The sequence below is a fragment of the Gymnoscopelus microlampas genome (genome assembly GCF_963454915.1).
Source record: "Gymnoscopelus microlampas genome assembly, chromosome: 12".
Taxonomy (NCBI): domain Eukaryota; kingdom Metazoa; phylum Chordata; class Actinopteri; order Myctophiformes; family Myctophidae; genus Gymnoscopelus; species Gymnoscopelus microlampas.
In genome coordinates, this window is record NC_139949.1 from 49,114,210 (window position 1) to 49,135,851 (window position 21,642).

Consider the following 21,642-nt stretch of genomic DNA (forward strand, 5'->3'; position numbering starts at 1 on the left):
GTATTTGTGTGTGTGCAGATCAGAGTGACACGCAGATCAGGCAGATCAATGCCTTTCGACGCGGGGATGTGAGACACAGAACGATGCGTGTGGCTGTGGTCGTGTCATTGCTGCGGCGATACCCTCCTCTTCCTCCTCCTCCTCCTCATCCTCAGGCTCTCCTCCTGGTGGACCTCCTCCTATCCACAGCTGCTGAAGAAGAAGAAGAAGTAGAAGAGGAGGAGAAGAAGAACAACACCACTGCAGGCTGGCCATATGAAGCCCTGTCCGTGCATGTATGTGAGAGAAGAAGAAGGACGACAAGCTAAGAACCTCTCCACTAAGACCTTGTCCTCAAGAAGCTCTCCACTAAGGCCTGGTCCTCTAAGAAGCTCTCCACTAAGACCTGATCCTTTAAGAAGCTCTCCACTAAGAAGTCAGGTCTCTCCTGGTCCTCTAAGACCTCTCCACTGAGACCCAGGTCTCTCCTGGTCCTCAAGAACCTCTCCACTAAGACGCAGGTCTCCTCCTGGTCCTCTAAGAAGCCCTCCACTAAGACCTGGTCCTCTAAGAAGCTCTCCACTAAGACCTGGTCCTTTAAGAAGCTCTCCACTAAGACCTGGTCCTCTAAGAAGCTCTCCACTAAGACCTGATCCTCTAAGAAGCTCTCCACTAAGACCTGGTCCTTTAAGAAGCTCTCCACTAAGACCTGATCCTCTAAGAAGCTCTCCACTAAGACCTGATCCTTTAAGAAGCTCTCCACTAAGACCTGGTCCAAGAAGCTCTCCACTAAGACGCAAGTCTCTCCTGGTCCTGGTGCACCAAGAAGCTACAGGAGGAGGTTTCTGAAGGAGCTGCACAAGAAGAAGATCTGCACAAAAAACACATTCCATCTGATCAGTGATCAGTGATCACCTCCTTGCTTTCTTTGGACCAGAGAGAAAGCGTCCAGAACTCTATACAAGACTTCCTGCAGGGCTTTTCTTTTTTGGAAGAGAAGAGAGGAGAGTAGAGGAGGAGAGCCCTCCTCATGTTCCTGGTTGTGAAACCTGCTCACAGAGTGTTGTTTTCTGGCCAGGCCTGCGTCACCACCACCGGAGGAGCCAGACGGAGCAGATGGTGACTCTGTGTGTGTTTTTAGGTTCAAAAGGCCTGGATTCTTGCCTGGCAACGGTGTAGTGGCAAGCAACCCTGCCAACCCCCGCGTTAAACTGCTGGCCAAAAAAAACCTGTCCCCAACACACACACACATACACACACACACACACACACACACACACACACACACACACACACACACACACCTTCCCTGTGTGTGAACAAACACTCTGTCCGGACAATCATCTTTTTTACTGAAACAACTTGATTGATTGATTGATTGATTGAATACTTAATGCAACAAAAAAAAGCACAGGAAAGTACAGTTCAATACAAGGTCTGCTAAGAGGATTTTAAACCCACGAAAGCCTTCAAAAGAACAGCTTCTAAAGTCACTCCAGGACGTTATACAGTTTCCTAAATAAACAAGCAGCAACACCCTTAAGGTGACAGGACAAGATGCAGGTGTCGTTCGCCTGCACCGAGCACAACCTGAAGAGCCGCAGTGAGGACCGGCTGTGCGGCCTCCGCACCGCGCCTCCCCCCGGGGGGAGCAGCGGGGGGCCCGGGGGCGGAGGAGGAGGAGGTGGCGGCGGCGGCGGAGGAAACAGCGGAGGAAACAGCAGCGGGGGAAGCGGAGGAAACAGCGGCGGGGGGACCGGAGGAGGAGGGCACGGGAACAACGGGCACGGCGGCTACATGCACGTCACCCAGGCCATCTCCAAGACCGGCCCGGGGGCGCGGCCCGGCAGCCAGGGCCACGCCCACATGAAGGAGGCCATCGGGCGCCACAGCAGTATGAAGTACAGGTGAGGCTGCACGGAGGAGGGAGGGTGTTCACCTTATTCCTGGCCACGCCCAGGAAGTAGGTATAGGAAGTTGGGGAGGGGTTTCCTGCTTACCAGTGTTGCCACGTCTGCTTAGTGCTTATAGTAAGCGACTTTGGGCTTGATTCTTAAGTGTAGTTGCTTATTTTGGCTTGACACGGTCCAACGGTACATGGAAAAATGTAAACGTGTGTGTTTGCCATTGTTGTATTAACCTACCTGAATGTAAATTGGGGAAATAACCCAACTAAATGGAATGGAGGAGTGACATATCCCGACATTTTCAGCTAGTGAATTATCCAGGTTAGTATTGATATACAAATAGTCTTGCAAGAAGCTGTTTGAACTTTTGACACACTGATGGAGTATATTATAGTGTATTGTGGGTTGTATATTGAGATGGCAGGTATGTCACATTAAAAAGGACAAATAAAACAAATGGGACACTTTATTAGAACACAAAAAAAATCGCTACAGCCTCAGTAGTTGACCAGTGAAATCACGGTACTTTACAATGCCTCTCATAGAGATTGCATTGAGAGCTGCGGTTCATCGTTCTAATGGACCTCGAGTAGCGGCGCTGTCTCAAAAGTGGGCGTGAATTTGTAGGCGCCCGTGTCAGCCTGTGTGTCTCTATAGGTGCTCTTTATGTCGGTTTTGAAGGAGAGTAAGGAGTCACGCTTTTTGTTGACTGTTGGTAGGGCATTCCACATTTTAGTGGCATAGCAGTAGAACTAATTGGAGCCCTTGTTTGAGCCGATCCTGGGTTGTTGAGCCGATCCTGGGTTGAAAGAGATGAATTGCTGTAGGCAATTAACCGAAGATATATTGAAAAACCAATATTTAGAGCCAATAACCTACTTAATCTAGCCTCATATAGATTAATTGAATAATATATAGGGTATATAGGGCTATAGGCAATTCACTGAAAAATAGATAGAAAAACCAATAGCCTTTTCAGAACCAATAACCTATTAATCTTGCTCATAAAGGTTAATTGAATATCTAGAAGCAGGCTTTTTTCTTATCCTATTGACACACAAATATATACTTATACATATATATAACAACTATAATACTTAGTTGTTCAATGGTGGTGTGAAACAAATTGTGAAAATAGCTGATCTACAAGCTCATATTTTAATGTGTGGCATTGCAATTCTTACGTGTGAACCTGTAGATCAGCTATTTTCACTTTTTAAACAATAATCGTTCATAGTAATGATAAATAATCAGATCAGGTAAAAGTATGAAATAATCATGATATTGATTTGAAGTCATGGCCCAGCCCCAGCAGGGCGGGGTGAACCTGCAACTTTAATATATCCACCGAGTGCCGCGCTATGAGCTTGTAGATCTGCTATTTTTGTAAAAATCGTGAAAATGTGTGCAAATCTTTGAATATATATACATTTTTAAAGTGAACATTTTTAACTCAAATCTTTACTTCTGGGGGGTCCCTGGAACAAAATATTTTCAGATGGGTGTCCGCGGCCAAATACATATCATTTTTGGGGTCCTTGACATGAAGAAGATGGAGCACCACTGATATAGAAACATACGTTTTTCAGAAAACTGTTGGGATTTAGGAGACATGTAGAATCGGCTTCAGGTCTTAATGGGATAATGTTGAATTTGAATAATGAAAAGTAACAGTTTTGGACTTAATGAGGTTTCCACCATGACAGAGACGATTTATAATTCGTAGTATGTATGACTATGTGGGATGTAATGGATTTTTACTAGTGGACAAGGACAACCGGTTATTCTTTTGGGGGTGTGTGTGTGTGACACGGCTGGACGGAGAAGTATTGACGGCGCTTTAGGGATGCACTTTAGGGAATTGACGGTTTTGATTTCAGTGCAACTGCAAAGCCCCCCTTGACTTCCTGAGAAATGATAGATTAGGCCTCCTATTATGGTCATGAGTATCTGAGAAACAACCCCCCCCCTCTCAAGAGAGCGTTGCTTTAACGTGATAAGATATCCTCTCGACCCTGCATGCTTGTGGTTCTTCAAGCGAAGCACGACTCCTTCTGGATCCTTTTTACTTGATTGTTTCCATTTCACAAAGACATTCTGAACCCATTCAGTCAAGGAACGCATCTGTGTCATTTCTTTGGCTATAGAAAGGTAATTCCCAAGATCATATACCTTCCAACTTGACTGCATATCCATAATGATAAAGTTCTTAAGTGTACAGGCAGTTTATAAACTGTCACTTAATTCTACACACCCAATAGAATCAGAATCTATTTATAAGCCGAGTTACTGTATGTTAAAATTTGGAGGTGGACAAGGAATTTGCCTCAATATTATACAAACAATACAAAAACTAATTGCAACGCTATTAATTGCTATTAATTTGAATATAAAGACAAAACGGATAATTCACTCATAGCGAGGTCAGTCTTAACTAGGGGTGTCACGATTCACTTACCTCACGATTCGATTCAAAATCGATTCCTAGGGTGCCGATTCGATTAAAATTGCGAATCTGCGATTAATTGATATTCGATTCGATTCTGCGATTTATTGCGATTTTCTAGGGTGCCGATTCGATTAAAATTGCGATTCTACGATTAATTGATATTCGATTCTGCGATTTATTGCGATTTTCTACCCCAAATCACTTTGCTTTAATTATACTAGAACATTTTAATATAATATAAACCATGAAAAGTTGAATCATACACTTCAATGCAGCCAGATCATGTCAGTCAGTCTTTCTGACATTGATTTCAGACAAAGTGCCAGTGAAAAAGGTACTAACTTATAAAAATAAAAAATATATATTTTTTTTCTTCTTTTTTTAAATCGATTTTAATATTTTGAATCGATTTTTAAAATCGTGGCATTAAGAATTGTGATTTATTCATGAATCGATTTTTTTTGTCAGGCCTAGTCTTAACACAACATTTTTGGTAGCCGAAGCCAAATTACATGCTCCGAAGTCATTTTACATGCAATTATCTGAATCCTAGAAAACCTACTGTATAACCATATATCAATGTTAATATCTCTCATGATGTATCTCACCTTAAAGCTGAAACTTTCCTATTCTACCCCATATTTGAACCCGGTTTCCTGCGTAAGTGTTGACATTTTTACCATTGAGCTAATAGAGCCTGCCTGCTTGCTCAGGGGATAAATTGAATCTTGACCATCAGGTCAAACATTCGTGTCAGATCCTGTGTCAAGGTGAGACATGACCTTTGACACAATCTAAATGTCTCAATAGAAGAGCAGGGAGACAAAAATACAACCACCCCAATTGTATAAGTTATATTGTATTGAAATACTCTACCATACAGATTGGACTAAATTACATTTTATACATAAAAAAAAAGTTACATAGTGCCACTTTAATGCAAAAGATTTGTATTTCTGTTATGAGCTTGTAGATCTGCTATTTTTGAAAAATCTTTAACATTTGTGCAAATCTTTGAATATATACTTTTTAAAGTGAATATTTGTAACTCAAATCTTTGCTTCTGTGGGTTCCTGGAACAAAATATGTAACATATATTCGCTTAACGCGCTATGAGCTTGTAGATCTGCTATTTTTGAATAGCCAAAGAAATCTAAAAATGACAGAGATGCGTTCCCGGCGTTGAATGAGTTTATGAACACTCAGACAGAGCACCGTGTGATGGATTATAGTTTGGGATTGTTGAGGACTGGAGGATTACACGGCACTATCCCCGGCGTTAATTTATCCATTTGTTACAATGAGAGTGTAGGGCCTGCAAATGGAACCCAAATGGAGCCGTAATGGTCCTTCTGCTTCCATTTCTTTTCTTTTTTTTACAATCTCAGAGTAAAATGAACAGGGCTTTCCAGTGGATTAGGCTGCTATGAATAGTGGATGTTTTAAATGTAGTCCCGCTGAGATTAAAAGGGCTTTACTACCATGCAGGCCAAGAAATTAGTATCATGACATGTTCCAAAGTTCCATAATCATACTGTATACATACATACAACAGCTAGTGTTCAAAAGTAACACGCATGCAAACAAGCAAATCACATCAAATTCATAAGAGCATGGGCGGCTTAAAATTCGCCGTGACACAGAAATGGCAGCGATCCAATAATTGACCAGTATAGGGATCAAAGGTCAAGACTTAAATTCATTAGCAGGCTCCCTAATGGGATGGCACACAGTATGCATTGAACAACCATGAGAGAACGCGCTGGAGAGGTTTTTAGAAATGAGTGGAAAAAAACTCAATACAGCGTTTTTTTTTCTCCTCCACCCCCTGCGTAATTGGACGACAACTTAGCTGGCTATACTTAGAAGAGAGAGCTTTCAATTAGAGTGATCGACAGAAAACGTTGCTTTGTTCCTTTTCCCTCGCGCTGTTCTCCCTTCATTTACTTTCCTTTTAAGAAGATTTTGAAATTGGGGACTTTTGGCACATTGCACAGAATGGGCAGACGATCTGAGTTGACCCATTAAGACCTGAAGCCGATTCTACAAATGTCTCCTATAAATCCCAACAGTTTTCTGAAAAACGTATGATTCTATATAGCAGATCTACAAGCTCGTAGCGCGGCACTCGGTGCCGCGCTATGAGCTTGTATATCTGCTATTTTTGAATAGCCAAAGTGTAAAATAATGCTTCTTTAGCTCAAATCAAAAAGTGACACAGATGCGTTCCAGGTCTTAATGGGTTAAAGCTGAAATCGCAAACTTGTTTTAACCACTTGAACCCCATCGTCCCTATATTCTGGGGGGGGGGCGCGAACATTATAGGCAAAAATAGCAGATCTACAAACTCACAACGTGCACTGCCATGGGCAACAACACCAACAACAACACCACTAGGCATCGCCTTTAGCTTTGTCTGCCTTGTTGTTTCCTAATCAGCTGGCACTCCTGTTCCCTATTGATCAGCCAGAGTGAGTTTGTAGATTGGCTATTTAAAGGAGAGTTCCAGTCATTTTAGGTGACACTCAAACATGCATTGAATGTCCTGCCGTTCATGCAGAACGACGTGAAGCTAGTCCTCGGTGTTGCCAGATTCTGTGAGAGAAACAAGCAACCAGCTCCATGGCGTTCTGCATGAACGGCAGCTCATAAGGGACATTCAGTCATAAGGGACATTCAGTGCATGTTAGAGCGTCAGAACACTGCATAATGAGGATTAGTGGAAAAAAACAAACTTTGGAGGTGCTAAATTCTGATTCTGATTCTGATTCTGATTCTTTGTTTATCCACATTACTCCATTATGCCAGTGGAAGGGGTCTCCACAATGGACAACAGGGGCTTCTATGAAAAAAGTCAGCTGCCCCTGGTATGTTGGTGAGTGATTAGCGACACATCAAAGCAAACACCTAAAATGACTGGAACTCTCCTTTAACGTATACAGGATTCTAGCTTCAAAGAGCCGGACAGAACGCTTGTCCCTGAGTATAGATGAGAGATGCTTCCAACAGCATATTATTACGTCTGGAATAAGAAGCGTCCCAATGCTTTGATGCAAACAGCAAAACATGATCGGTGATTTCAATAATAAATGACCTTGACCTCATAAAAGGGATCACGTTTTTTTTTACAGTGTTACTGTATCTACAATCCCTCCATGTGTAACTTAAAGGACAACTTTGGTTTTTTACAACCAAGGTTTATATTTAGCTTGTAATTAAAGTAAATAAAAGATGAGTGTTATTTTTTTTTCATTTACTGCTTTCTATAGTTTTAGCAATTTTCACGATATTTTTTACAGTGGGCGGGGGCATTCTGTCCGGTGGCTAAATATGTATTTTTTACACAATAAAAAAAGGTCCTGTGGTCTTTGATGGCCAGATGTGAGTTATTGGGGGCTAGAAACAAGCTTCTGTAAATACTAATAAAGAAAACGCTGGGTTATTGTGTAAAAAAAGACATATTTAACCACCGGACAGAATGCCCCCGCCCACTAGACACACACTGTAAAAAATATCGCGAAAATTGCTAAAACTATAGAAAGCAGTAAATTAAAAAAAATTAACACTCATCTTTTATTTACTTTAATTACAAGGTAAAATATAAACCTTGGTTGTAAAAAACCAAAGTTGTCCTTTAAACACATATACTGTGTTATTTTAGATTTTTCTTTGCTATAACCATTATTTTATACTTTTTTAAACAAAAATAGCAGATCTACAAGCTCATAGCGTGCGGTGCTATTTTCTTTTTGGAAAATCGTGAATATTAAGTGCACATCTTTGAAAATAGGCCTATATGTTATTAAAGCGAACATTTTTTAACTCAAATCTTTGCTTCTGGGGATTAGTTCTGGGAAATGTCTTCTAAATCCTAACAGTTAAAGAAAGAAAACAACTTATTTTGCTATAATATCAGTGGTTCCAAGGTGGGGCCTTACAGTCACACTTACATAATTCAATTACACTGCATGGCGGACATTTTAATTGGATTGGCCTTGTGCTGCTCCACAGCAAAAACCCTCAGTGTGTCCATTTGTAATTCTGAGAGGTTTCATCTGTGTACACTCTCAGAGTTAAAGGGATAGTTCACCCCCAAAAATGACTTATTTTCTATGAATTACACACCCCATGAAGGCTTGAATTCATGGAGATTCTTTTGTTTTTTTACCGCATTCCTAAGCCAATAGTTTGATGACTGAGCGGAAAGATGCTAATGTCTCCGGTAGGAGAGTCTCCTACCGGAGCCGCCGCCACCGGTCATCAAATTATTAGCCTCGCTGGCCCAGGCTTTTATTTTTTAGCAAAAATAAAAAATAAAAGCCTGGGCCAGCGAGTTGGTGTTCCGGGTATAGGAAGTGTTTCATTTCCCCAACCAACCAGAGTGCAGTGGGCGGGGGCTGACGGACAGATCTGTGAACCAATGGGATCACACGCATTCTCTCTCCGGAGATGTTAAACCCGCCCCTCTATGCCAGATATGAGCCACGCTAGGGCAGTCTATCAAATTATTGGCTTAGGAATGCGACAAAAAAAAACTCCATGAATTCAAGGCTTCATGGGTTGTGTAATTGATAGGGGGGAAAAAAGTCATTTTGGAGGGTGAACTATCCCTTTAAGATGCGTGTCTCTTCACTAATAGAAGATGCAAGCGAGCAGGCAGCCCAAAAAATCTCCATGAATTCAAGCCTCCACGGGGTGTGTAATCGATAGGGGGGAAAAAAGTCATTTTGGGCGTGAACTACCCCTTTAAGATGCGTGTCTTCGCTAATAGAAGATGCAAGCGAGCAGCCGAACGCAGCGATACGATAGGTCCCCACACACACGCACACACACACACACACACACACACACACACACACACACACACACACACACACACACACACACACACACACGCGGCATATGGACGGCCACCACATCCATCCACGATGCAGTTGCCAGGGGCAACACCCCCTAGGCATCGCCTTTAGTTTTGTCTGCCTTGTTTCCTAATGGGCAGCAGGCCTACTCCGCTGTTCTGTTCCTTCCTCTATCAGCATCCCTCTGCATCCCAGGCGCTCTGCAGCTTGGATGAGCACCCTCTCCTCTCCTCTCTTTTCCCCTCCTCTCCTCTCTCTCTCTCTCTCGGCACAGGGGAGAGTTACTATTGATTACATCAACTTCATGCATTCTACCATTTACATGTTAACCCTTTGAGACCTGAAGCCGATTCTGCATGTCTCCTAAATCCCAACAGTATTCTGAAAAACGTATGTTTCTGTATCAGTGGTGTTCAATCTTTTTCATGTCAAGGACCCCCAAAATGTATATGTATTTGGCCGCGGACCCCCATCAAAATATTTTGTTCCAGGGACCCCCCAGAAGCAAAGATTTGAGTTAAAAATGTTCGCTTTAAAAAATATATATATTCAAAGATTTGCACACATTTTCACAAATTAAAAAAAAAAGCAGATCTACAAGCTCATAGCGCGGCACTCGGTGCCGCGCTATGAGCTTGTATATCTGCTATTTTTGAATAGCCAAAAGTGTAAAATAATGCTTTTTAGCTCAAATCTAAAAAAGACACAGTTCCAGGTCTTAATGGGTTAAACAGCACTTACAAGCAAGCCTGTCACAATGATTACATAATCGTCTGATCGCTTGTAGATCTGCCATTTCTGCTATTTGTACACGTATGAAATGATCAAATATGTCAATAAGTTCTTTGTATATTTAAGTTATTTGTCATATCTTCCCTCCCTGTGTAATTTTATTTGCATAGCACAATTCAACAACGAGGGCAATTCAATGTGCTTTATGCAGAACACCATCAAGCAAAGGAAACACAGTTATACAACGATATGATGAATACGACATCAAATAAATAACAGATACAATTACAGTGCAGAAGAGAAAGAAATTCACTATGTACTTATATACTGCATGTTCTGTTTTGTAACTGTACAATTTGCAGATACACATACATACAGTGCAGTACACGTGCGCACACACGCACACGCACACGCAAGCACACACACACACACACACACACACACACACACACACCTCATCTTCATCTTTTGCCATTTCTAACAGTAAGCCTAAAGCTGAAAAATAGCAGATCTACAAGCTCACAATGCGTCGCGCTGCGACGCATTGTGGGCTTGTAGATCGGCCATTTTTCGGTGCGCGACACAAGCGCAGCATTGAGTATAAATCAAGCATAACTATTATCTCTAATCCTTAAACCTATAACTTCTAAATGTCTAATCCTAAACATAACCCCAACGTTTTTTCCTGATCGTAAACGTATCTCTAAAACATCTATTTTTAACCATAAAACTTGAGGTACGTTGTGAGGACCACACCCACACACACACACAAAAAAGTAATTTTGGGCGTGAACTACCCCTTTAAGATGCGTGTCTTCGCTAATAGAAGATGCAAGCGCGAGCAGCCGAACGCAGCGATACGATAGGTCCACACGCACGCACGCACGCACGCACGCACGCACGCACGCACGCGCACACACACACACACACACACACACACACACACACACACACACACACACACACACACACACACACACACACACTAATGTTCCCCTCAGAAAAGGAATTCTAGGGTTCAAGTTAATGTAAAAAAAAACGAAATCCTATCACACAAAGATTTGGCGGACCCCCTATAGTAGCTCTGAGGACCCCCTAGGGGTCCCGGACCCCCTGTTGAAGACCCCTTGCTGTATATATTTAGTTGCAGTATGTATAACATGCCTTCCAGCTAAACACCAGACTGCCATGGAGATGCAGAGTCATGTGACTTGATTGCAGTCAGTCAGTGTCAGTGTCTTGCTATAGATGAGCCACTGTGTGTATTATTTGCATATAGATCTGTTATTGTTATTATAATGTATCAAAACGCTAATCAATCAGTCAGTCAGATGTTACCTAAAGAAAGTAAGTCGTGCAGATGGGGAGCTATTAGGGTCCTCCTTATGTGCCTGTGTGTGTGTGTGTGTGTGTGTGTGTGTGTGTGTGTGTGTGTGTGTGTGTGTGTGTGTGTGTGTGTGTGTGTGTGTGTGTGTGTGTGTGTGTGTGTGTATCTCTGTCATTACTCATTAATCCATGCAGACTGTCAGTTCATGGATGACTGCACCTGCTGCTGTTGTTAGCCTCACTGACTCTCATCATCCTACTGTCTAACCCTCTATACTCCATCCATCCCTCCCTGCCTTTCTCTCAATTGCTCCATTTCTCTACTTCCCTCTCTCTCTCTCTCTCTCTCTCCCCCCCCTCTGTCTACCTCTGTACATCTCTCTCTCTCCCCTTCTATCCCTCCCTTTCTACCTCTCTATCCCCCTTCCAGCCCCTCTCTACCTCCTTCCATCACCATCTCTCTACCTCCCCTTCCCCTCCCTCCCTCTCTACAGTACCTCTCTCTCTACCTCTCTCTCTCTCTCTCTCTCTCTCTCTCTCTCTCTCTCTCTCTCTCTCTCTCTCTCTCTCTCTCTCTCTCTCTCTCTCTCTCTCTCTCTCTCTCTCTCTCTCTCTCTCTCTCTCTCTCTCTCTCTCTCTCTCTCTCTCTCTCTCTACCTTTCATGCTCTCTCTCTCTTGTTACACCCCAATCCTTTTACATCTTCTATAATACCCTGTCTCTGTGCTATTGTATAGTATAGCATGTATAGCACCTCTCTCTCTCTCCCTCTCCCTCTCCCTCTCTCTCTCTCTCTCTCTCTCTCTCTCTCTCTCTCTCTCTCTCTCTCTCTCTCTCTCTCTCTCTCTCTCTCTCTCTCTCTCTCTCTCTCTCTCTCTCTCCTTCTCCCTCTCCCTCTCTCTCTCTCTCCTTTTCTCTCTCTCCTTTTCTCTCTCTCTCTCTCTCTCTCTCTCTCTCTCTCTCTCTCTCTCTCTCTCCTTTTCTCAACATTCCTTTCACACTCTCCATGGTCAACATTGTTACGGTGCACTGCACCATTCTTTGTCCAGCATATTGAAGAGGTCTGGTGTGTGTGTGTGTGTGTGTGTGTGTGTGTGTGTGTGTGTGTGTGTGTGTGTGTGTGTGTGTGTGTGTGTGTGTGTGTGTGTGTGTGTGTGTGTGTGTGTGTGTGTGTGTGTGTGAGAGAGTGTGGTCAATTTCCATACATAAACAATAGCTACAGTAACAGAGCCGACTCATTTGAGACCGGCACAGATTTTTTTTACGTCGTTCACATGCCTTTAAGCCAGGATCCGTAATAGGAGGAGTTTGATGAAAAAAAGCCAGTATCTCTGAATTGAAACGATCAATATAGTAGATGTACAAGCTTGCAGTGTTGAGAACCAATGTTCTAAATCCTGAGAGTTTTATACCTGAAATCTAAAATGACACAGATGCTTTCCCGGTCTTAATGGGTTAATACTGGAGGGCGGCCCACGTTTCCTGCTTATTATGGTTCATTGATATATCAGTGATCATTCACTATACACTGTCTGTTCCCTTAGGCCAGAAATAAAAAGGAACAAAAAGGTGTCCCGCCCGCAAATTTTAGGATGTCAGATTGATGTATTATTGTGCCGGTGGAAATTAATCTGAAACGTTAGTTAAAGGTGACCGAGAGGGCCTTGTTAACCCGAGAGGTTCTGGGTTACATTTATACCCGCATTCAAACATGAGCAAACATTGAGAGTGTCAAAAAGAATCGACCCACGAGAGTCCATTTTGACACCGTCGTCACGATCAAATTAACACCGGGAGGGGGGTTACATTTGCCCATGTAAAACATACATGGGCAACTGGCGGCCCGGGGGCCACATGCGGCCCCCACCTTCACTTAATGCGGCCCACAGGTTAATATCAGAATACTGATATATTATTGATTTCAGCTGTTACAATTCCAAACATGCAAACATGACCCGCTTTAATTACTTCAGTCTATATTAGTAGCTTAATGACTAGTATTAAGATTCTATTGTCTTTTTTATGTCCAATGTATTTGCATTTAAGTTCATAAAGTTAATATAACTAAATGCACTTGAAATTAAATAAATGTTACTTTTCAGGATTCCAATTGAAAAATAGCAAAACTAAATTCTGAATTACAATTCAAAAATAGCAAAAATAGCAGATCTACAAGCTTCAAAATGCGACGCGTTTTGAGCATACAGTATATGCAATGTGGCCGTCTGGAGTGAGTGTGGAAATATAGTGGCCCTCTCCATCATCAAAGTTGCATCACCCCTGATCTATAATCTACATAGATGTGTTTTGCCTGCAGTGTATGGCGTTTGCATTGACTGACCTTTTTAAAGCCGTTTAAGCTAAAGCTCTGAGTTGGTTGATGGATGCGACTCACTGAACCCTTCCTGTTATGATTATGAAGCGGCCCTTTTTAATGCTGTAATCCAGGACTTATTCATTATGAATGAAAAGTTATTTAACGTTTAATATTCACCGCAACCGCAGTGAATTATTTAATCCGTATGGTATACAATATTGTGCTTGGTGTGGACAATCCGTTAGAATATGTCACTGTGCGAGTCAGAGCAGTGACTTTACAATTGCACATTGTGACACTTGTACAATGTGACACAAGGCAGAGCAGAATGTAGGACACAATAAAAGAATGACGCAGAGGCTGAACGGGTCGATTGAAAGTGTTTATTAATTCAATAACCGGGAATGCCAACTAAAGGAACAGAACTCATGACACAACATTTCACAACAAACTAGCAAACAAACACAGGGAACAGGGGGGTATAACTGCTCAAAGACTAACTAGACACAAGTGAACACAACAGGACAATCAACACTGGGATAGGCTGGGACACTAAGAGACACAGGTGGAAACACTGGCCAATCACAAGACCGGTTAGACAAGACAGGTACAGAATAGTCTCGTGTGGCCAGACTGTTGCCTCCCACAATTTACAAATGTTTCCGGCATACAGTCTAGGACTCGGAAGCTCTGATCATGTGTAAGGGGAAAGCGGATGCCCCTCCCCTACCCACTTCCGTTTTAGCATTGTGAAGTGGCGCGAAGGAGTCCAACTGGAATCAACGAATCTCATAAACATCGTTTATGTCTACTAGTGTCTTCTTTCACAGTTTTTTCGGCGTTAATTCCATGATACCTTTCTCAGTTTTCTGTGATAAACAATCCTCGCACAAATAACATGAATCTACCGCTCCTATGACTATGCTTCCGCCTCGGTTCTGTTTCCACTGGGACTACAGGTCCGCGGGCACCGCGTTGTGATTGGTCGAATGTCTTTCCGGTCTGAACAACTTCCGTTAAACAGCTTTCGGGAAGTGGAGTTCCAGACTCTATATAGCATTCAGAGATTGTGGAATAGTTGTCTGGTGACACGAGACTAGGTACAGAACTACAGGTGCAGACAGGAAGGCACAGAACAAACTACAAAATAAGAGTACACAAAACCACGCTAAGAAACAAGGAACATAAGAAAACACAGCGCTAGAACAACTAGTCATGGATCGTGACAACAATATAGACCCCTTAACAGACGACGTCACGCTGGTTGCAAGCGTCATACTGCGCAAGCGTCAAACCCATTCTGTCAGGTCTCGCTAGGGCGCGCAGCACTAGCCAACACACAAGAGGGGGTCGGGGTGTGCTGGTACCAGCGCACCCCGAAACAACAGGTTGAGAATTGATTGCGTGAAACAATCACCTGTGCGTCCAGTCTCAATGTTGGTAAACACATAATTGGTCTATGTAGTCTATATACTGTAGGCCTACCTATACCTTTGTACTTTTACTCAAGTCAATTTTGAATTCCGGACTTTTATTCGTAAACAGAGTATTTATACATTGCAGTATTGATACTTTTACTTTTTCAACCACTCCTAGACACATACTCTGCCAGCCAGACACATGCATCAAGAACCTCAGTCACGTTTTTTTTTGTAACGGTATAAGGAGGTCAAACTGAAGGAGATTGTCTAGCCTAGTTGTAATTTCCTCCCACTCACACATGCTGTGTGTCTATAGCGAGAGGCTGAAAGGCTGTGCTTTTCAGGAACGTGACATTTTGTCCTGATGAATAATAATACTGTGGCATCTGTTCTGCCGGAGCCTTATTGTTGCAGTTATACACACCTTTGATTGAATACTTTATTAGACATACATGTAAACAGCACGTGGTACAGTAAGACATTAAGGCTTAACCCATTAAGACCTGAAGAAGGATCTGTGTCAATTTTAGATTTGAGCTAAAAAGCATTATTTTACACTTTGGCTATTCAAAAATAGCAGATATACAAGCTCATAGCGCGGCACCGAGTGCCGCGCTATGAGCTTGTAGATCTGCTATTTTTGAGAAATCGTTAAAATTTGTGCAAATCTTTGAATATATGTATTTTTTGACAAATATTTGTAACTCAAATCTTTGCTTCTGGGGGTCCCTGAAACAACATATCTTGAGATGGGGGTCCGTGGCCAAATACATATCATTTTGGGGGTCCTTGACATGAAAAAGTTTGAAAACCACTGACATAGCAACGTAAGTTTAAAAAAAAAAACAGTCAGGATTTAAAAGACATTTTGTAGAATCGGAACTTCAGGCCTTAATGGGTTAATGTTACACATCCTTTCCTATGTTTGTTCCAAATTTGGGTAGTACCATATCATGGTCGCTCCCTCTAGTGTTGTGGCTGTGGGTACGTCTCTCACTTAGGAGAAGTAGTTAGTCAGGTATGAGGGTATTGAGGGCAGCCGTGTAGGCTGGAATACCATTTAGACTGGGCCTGGCCGATGCTGTGCGGGCCACATGCTTTACACGTGCACATTTTTTATGCTTTGCCTTCAGTTTCCTCAAAATATTAAAGGTAGGGTAAGTGATTTTTTTTGGTTAAAATAAGTGTTAAATATCTCTATTTTCTACTAGTACTCATTGCTATAGAGTGTTTGTTCAGTAAAAGGAGTCTCCTTGTCTCTCCAGCTCTTTATAAAACAGAAAATGCATTTTCGTTTCAGTTTCAGTTTCATTTCCAATTTTATCCAATCAGGATAGAGAACTCAATCAGGATATAGATTAAACAAGTGACATTGGAAGTGATGACACTAAGAAATGAGCAGGCAAAATTGGAACTGGAACACTATAAAAATGAAGCTTAAAAATGGGTACTTTCTCCTGATTGGCTGAGATTTTGACACCTACCGGAAAATGTATTTTCTGTTTATTAAAGAGCTGGAGAGACAGGGAGACTCCTGTTACTGAACAAACACTCTATAGCAATGATTACTATCAGAATATAGTGCTTTAACCTTTTAACAAAATACTTTTTGTTTTAACCAAAAAATATCACTTACCCTACCTTTAAGTCAGGTGTCTTTGAGATTGACGCATGACAGGGCGGTCCCGTTGATTCCCAAATATAAACTATAATTCGACCATACGACCATAAAACAACAGTAACAACACACTCTCCCAGCCTTTACTAGCACCATGATACTGTGTTGATAATCTACTGGTTCCGTGTCAACTTCTCACTTTGTCATTCATAGCAAGTGAGCGGGCACACACGTTTGCATTACTATACTTGTGAGGACCTCAAATGTTTAGGTCGGCGATTTTATGAATGACATTTTTCATCTTTTGCCAGTTTTAACCGTAAGTCTAAAGCCGAAAAACAGCAGATATACAACTTCTAAATGTCTGATCCTAAACCTAACCCCAATGTCTTTTCCTAATCATAAACGCATCTCTAAACATCGATTTTTAACCATAGAACTTGAGGTACGTTGTGAGGACCACACACACACACACACACACGCACACGGAGACACACACGGACACACACACACGGACACACACACATACGCACACGCACACACATGGACACACACACACACACACACACACACACACACACACACACACACACACACACACACACGCACACACGGACACTTTGACACGCAGCCAGGTATAGAGCCGGGGATCGAACGGAAAAACCTCTCCCGTTTTTCCCTAAAGCGGGCCTCCTGAGCCACTGCTGCCCCAGATCTCTGGATTTAGAGAGAGATTCAGTGGAGCTGGTGTGAATCTCACCTGCTTGGCCGTTACACTGTAGTAAAAACCCTCAGTGTTTCTGTCTGTTAATTCATCCAATTATCACTCTGAGAGTTAGAAGTAGGTCAGTCGGAGATGCTTATTGTCTGTATCAGCCAATGTGCTAGAGTAGACCATCTGGGAGGTGGAGCGCAACACCTACCATCAGCTCCAGTGGTGGAAAAAGTAAAACAAAATGTTTTACTTAAAGTAAAAGTATCAATACTGCAATGTAGATATACTCTGTTACGAGTAGAAGTCCTGTGTTAAAATATACAAAAGTATTTGAATCAAAATGTACTTAAAGTACCAAAAACGAATACATTGATTGATTGATTGATTGATTGATTGATTGATTGATTGATTGATGTACTTTATTTAGTAAGACATGAGAACAACAGTACATGGAAGTACAAATTCACAATACAAGGTCTACTAAACTGGAAGACTCATTAAGCACTGAGCTTGTTTCAAATGAGTTCCCCATGCACACAAATCATGATACATATAAGAGACAGACAGATATACACACTACTGTACAGAACGTTATACAATCAGCTTACAGGTTACTGGTATGAAGAGTGGAAAATATGTACAAGAGAAGAAAAAAACGGGGAGGGGGGGTGGGTGGGGGGGTAGGTTAAGACTTAGACAGGGGCCATTTTCGAATTGCAGCCTCCTGAAGGTGTATCTTTAGGGCAGTTTTGAAAGTGAGTAGGGTTTTACACTCCTACAAACACCATATGTACAAAAGAGAAGGGAAAATTACATTTACCTCCCATTGCGGTCTCCTGATAGTTTTTTTTTTCTCAGGGCAATTTTGAAAGAAACCAGTGTTTCACATCCTTTAATTCATTTGGGCGAGAGGTAGAAAAGGATGGATTTATCCATTAATGAGATTTAGAAAAGGATGGATTCCTCCATTAATGAGAGTTAGAACAGGATGGATTTATCCATTTCCCCAAGTCTGAGAGCTTAATGTCTGAGAGGCAAATGGACCTGTAAAAGGTTACGGGTCCATTTGGTTTACATCTGAGCGCTCTCTCACAGTTAAATGAACATAGAGGATATTCTTATTGCTGTGATGGATGTTCCGTACCGTAGGGTGTGTGAACGACCCAGTGGCTCTTGGACTGAATCCCGACGGGGCAAAAACCAATCTAAGAGGGTTCAGCTATAATACCGTAGGCTCGCCAACATTTGCACCCTCAGTGAAATCTCACAACTGGAGCAATGTGAAATGGTTTAGTGGTATAAAGTAACAAAGTACATTTACTCAAGTACTGTACTCAAGTACACTTTTGAGGTATGTTTACTTTACTGGAGTATTTCCAGTTTTCAGTACTTTTACTTCTACTCCACTACATCTCAGAGGCGAATATTATACTTTTACTCCACTACAATTATTTGAAAACTTTAGTTACTAGTTACTTCAGTAGAGTTTGATTATGATTACTAAACATACATTACCCATTTCAGCCCTGTATACATTTCAGCCATTCAAAAGTAGCAGATCTACAAGCTCACATGGGTCACAATACGTTGCGATGAGATGCATTGTGAGCTTGTAGATCTGCTACTTCCAAAAGATTTGTTATACATTTTAAACATTTGAAAACTTGTGAAATGGGACATTCTGCATAATGAGTACTTTCTACTTTTGGTACTTTAAGCACATTTTGACGCCAATGCTTTTGCACTTTTACTCAAGTAAATTTTGAATTCCTGACTTTTACTTGTAACAGAGTATTTCTACAATACAGTTTTCATACTTTTTCTTAAGTAAAACATTGGAGTGCTTTTTCCACACTGCATTTGAAATGGTTTTACTTCAGATTTGAGGGTCTGTGTGGTTGAGTTACTGGGTCAGTGAAAATGTGGAGGATGGATGTGGTCTGAATAATATAAATGAGAAGCAGTAGACTGCTGGAGGTTTGTTTTTTTATGAGACGTTAAGACAGTAAATTAAGGAACCACACTGAGAGAACCTATGTCGTTGCTGTTGGGCATAATCCTCCTATCTCCATATTTTAACTTTTTGTGTTTTTTTCCCCGTAAATTAACGCCCTACTTGATCATACTACAGAGTCACACAAAAGCATCAAAAGCAGCAGATCTACAAGCTCGAAACGCGGCGCGAAGCGACGCGTTTCGAGCTTGTAGATCTGCTGCTTTTGATGCTTTTGAATTTAAATCCTGAAAAGTAACAGTTTTGGACATATGACAGAAACATACAAGTGAGGATCATATCAAAGGCAAAATTACACTTAGTTGCTGGATCGTTGCACATTACGTTTAATAAAGTAGAAGCATTATTTATTCATAATTAAGGGAGAAATAAAATGCCAACGGTAAAGGTTGTTACACACCGGGGCGATTTTTTCGTGCGAATAATGCGTTTTTTTTTAAAACCTTATAAAGTCAATGGCTCCGTACATGGAGCGAAAAAGCGAAGCGAAAAAGCGTCTTTTAATTATTCGGAACGAGTCCGAATTTTGCGTATATTCGCTATATTCGCCGGTATGTAAGGACCTTAAGACATACATCATGATGGCAGTAATTGGAGCAAGTGTGGCCTGTTATGTCATGAATGGAGAGCATCACAGTTTGAGCTTAAGGATACAATCCGGAACTTGTTTTCATGAATAGAATGTTATTTTAACCAATCTGTGTGGTAGTTGAGTGTGTTAATACAATATAACTAGTTATTAGTATCAGTAGCTCAGGGGTAGAGTGGCCAGTAGAGCGGCAGGATGGCAACCGTGAGGTTCCCAGTTCGATCCCGGGCTCCCCCAGAGTTAGTGACGAAGTGTCCTTGAGCAAGACACTGAACCCCTAATTACTCCCAAGTCCCGATGAGCAGGTTGGTGCCTTGCATGGTTTCCTCTGCCATTGGTGTGTGAATGGGTGACACTTTGGTCCGTCCATGTGACACCAAAGTGTCATTCATAGCATTCTTGTGTGTAGACTCCATCCAGTTCCGTTCCTGTTGTGCTGTGAGGGTCCATGTCTCAGCCCCATACAGCAGTACTGACTCCACTGTGAGGGTCCATGTCTCAGCCCCATACAGCAGTACTGACTCCACTGTGAGGGTCCATGTCTCAGCCCCATACAGCAGTACTGACTCCACTGTGAGGGTCCATGTCTCAGCCCCATACAGCAGTACTGACTCCACTGTGAGGGTCTATGTCTCAGCTCCATACAGCAGTACTGACTCCACTGTGAGGGTCCATGTCTCAGCCCCATACAGCAGTACTGACTCCACTGTGAGGGTCCATGTCTCAGCCCCATACAACAGTACTGACTCCACTGTGAGGGTCCATGTCTCAGCCCCATACAGCAGTACTGACTCCACTGTGAGGGTCCATGTCTCAGCTCCATACAGCAGTACTGACTCCACTGTGAGGGTCCATGTCTCAGCCCCATACAGCAGTACTGACTCCACTGTGAGGGTCCATGTCTCAGCTCCATACAGCAGTACTGACTCCACTGTGAGGGTCCATGTCTCAGCCCCATACAGCAGTACTGACTCCACTGTGAGGGTCCATGTCTCAGCCCCATACAGCAGTACTGACTCCACTGTGAGGGTCTATGTCTCAGCCCCATACAGCAGTACTGACTCCACTGTGAGGGTCCATGTCTCAGCCCCATACAGCAGTACTGACTCCACTGTGAGGGTCCATGTCTCAGCCCCATACAGCAGTACTGACTCCACTGTGAGGGTCTATGTCTCAGCTCCATACAGCAGTACTGACTCCACTGTGAGGGTCCATGTCTCAGCCCCATACAGCAGTACTGACTCCACTGTAGCTACGAACAGCCGCCTCTTGAGGTCACCCATTTCCACACTCTCCTCATCCCATGCAAGGCATTCCAGACAAAGTGCCCTCTGGACCTTCAGGTCCAGTTCTATTGAAGCAGTCCAGGCCCCGAGATAATTTGAAGTCCTCAACCGACTTGAGCACCGTCCCGTCCGCAGTGGCAATGGTCTTGTCCTCTGTGTTAACTGTCAGTACCTTTGTTTTCTTGGCATTGAGCTTGAGGCCGATCTTCCTGCACTAGTGTTTAACACCGGGATTCCCGGGATGCGGGAATCCCGGGAATTCGGGTTTTTTTACCATCCCGGGAATTCACTTCGGTTCCCGGGCTTCCCGTTTTTTTTTTTTTTCTTGTTAGAAATGAATACTAATTAGTAGAAAGGCCTATCTACAGCGTGGAGGAATTACTATTATAATTAGGCAAGTTACTTGCCGCGTTGCCGACCAGGGCAGGGTC

At 42.5% G+C, this 21,642-nt stretch overlaps 1 protein-coding gene across 2 annotated transcripts in view; it reads left to right on the forward strand.

The window, feature by feature from the left end:
- Nucleotides 1–21,642, forward strand: part of LOC311057753 (voltage-gated potassium channel subunit beta-2) — a gene marked incomplete at both ends in the record, with an annotated part of 119,119 nt that overhangs the window by 22,853 nt on the left and 74,624 nt on the right. Inside the window, one exon of one of the 2 annotated variants that reach the window (XM_084074804.1) lies at nucleotides 1,537–1,886. The exons of the other annotated variant lie outside the window; for it this stretch is intronic. Coding sequence (XP_083930930.1) covers nucleotides 1,537–1,886 — 350 coding nt within the window. Of the gene's footprint in view, nucleotides 1–1,536; nucleotides 1,887–21,642 lie in introns of those variants that run through there. 2 annotated transcript variants of the gene reach the window in all.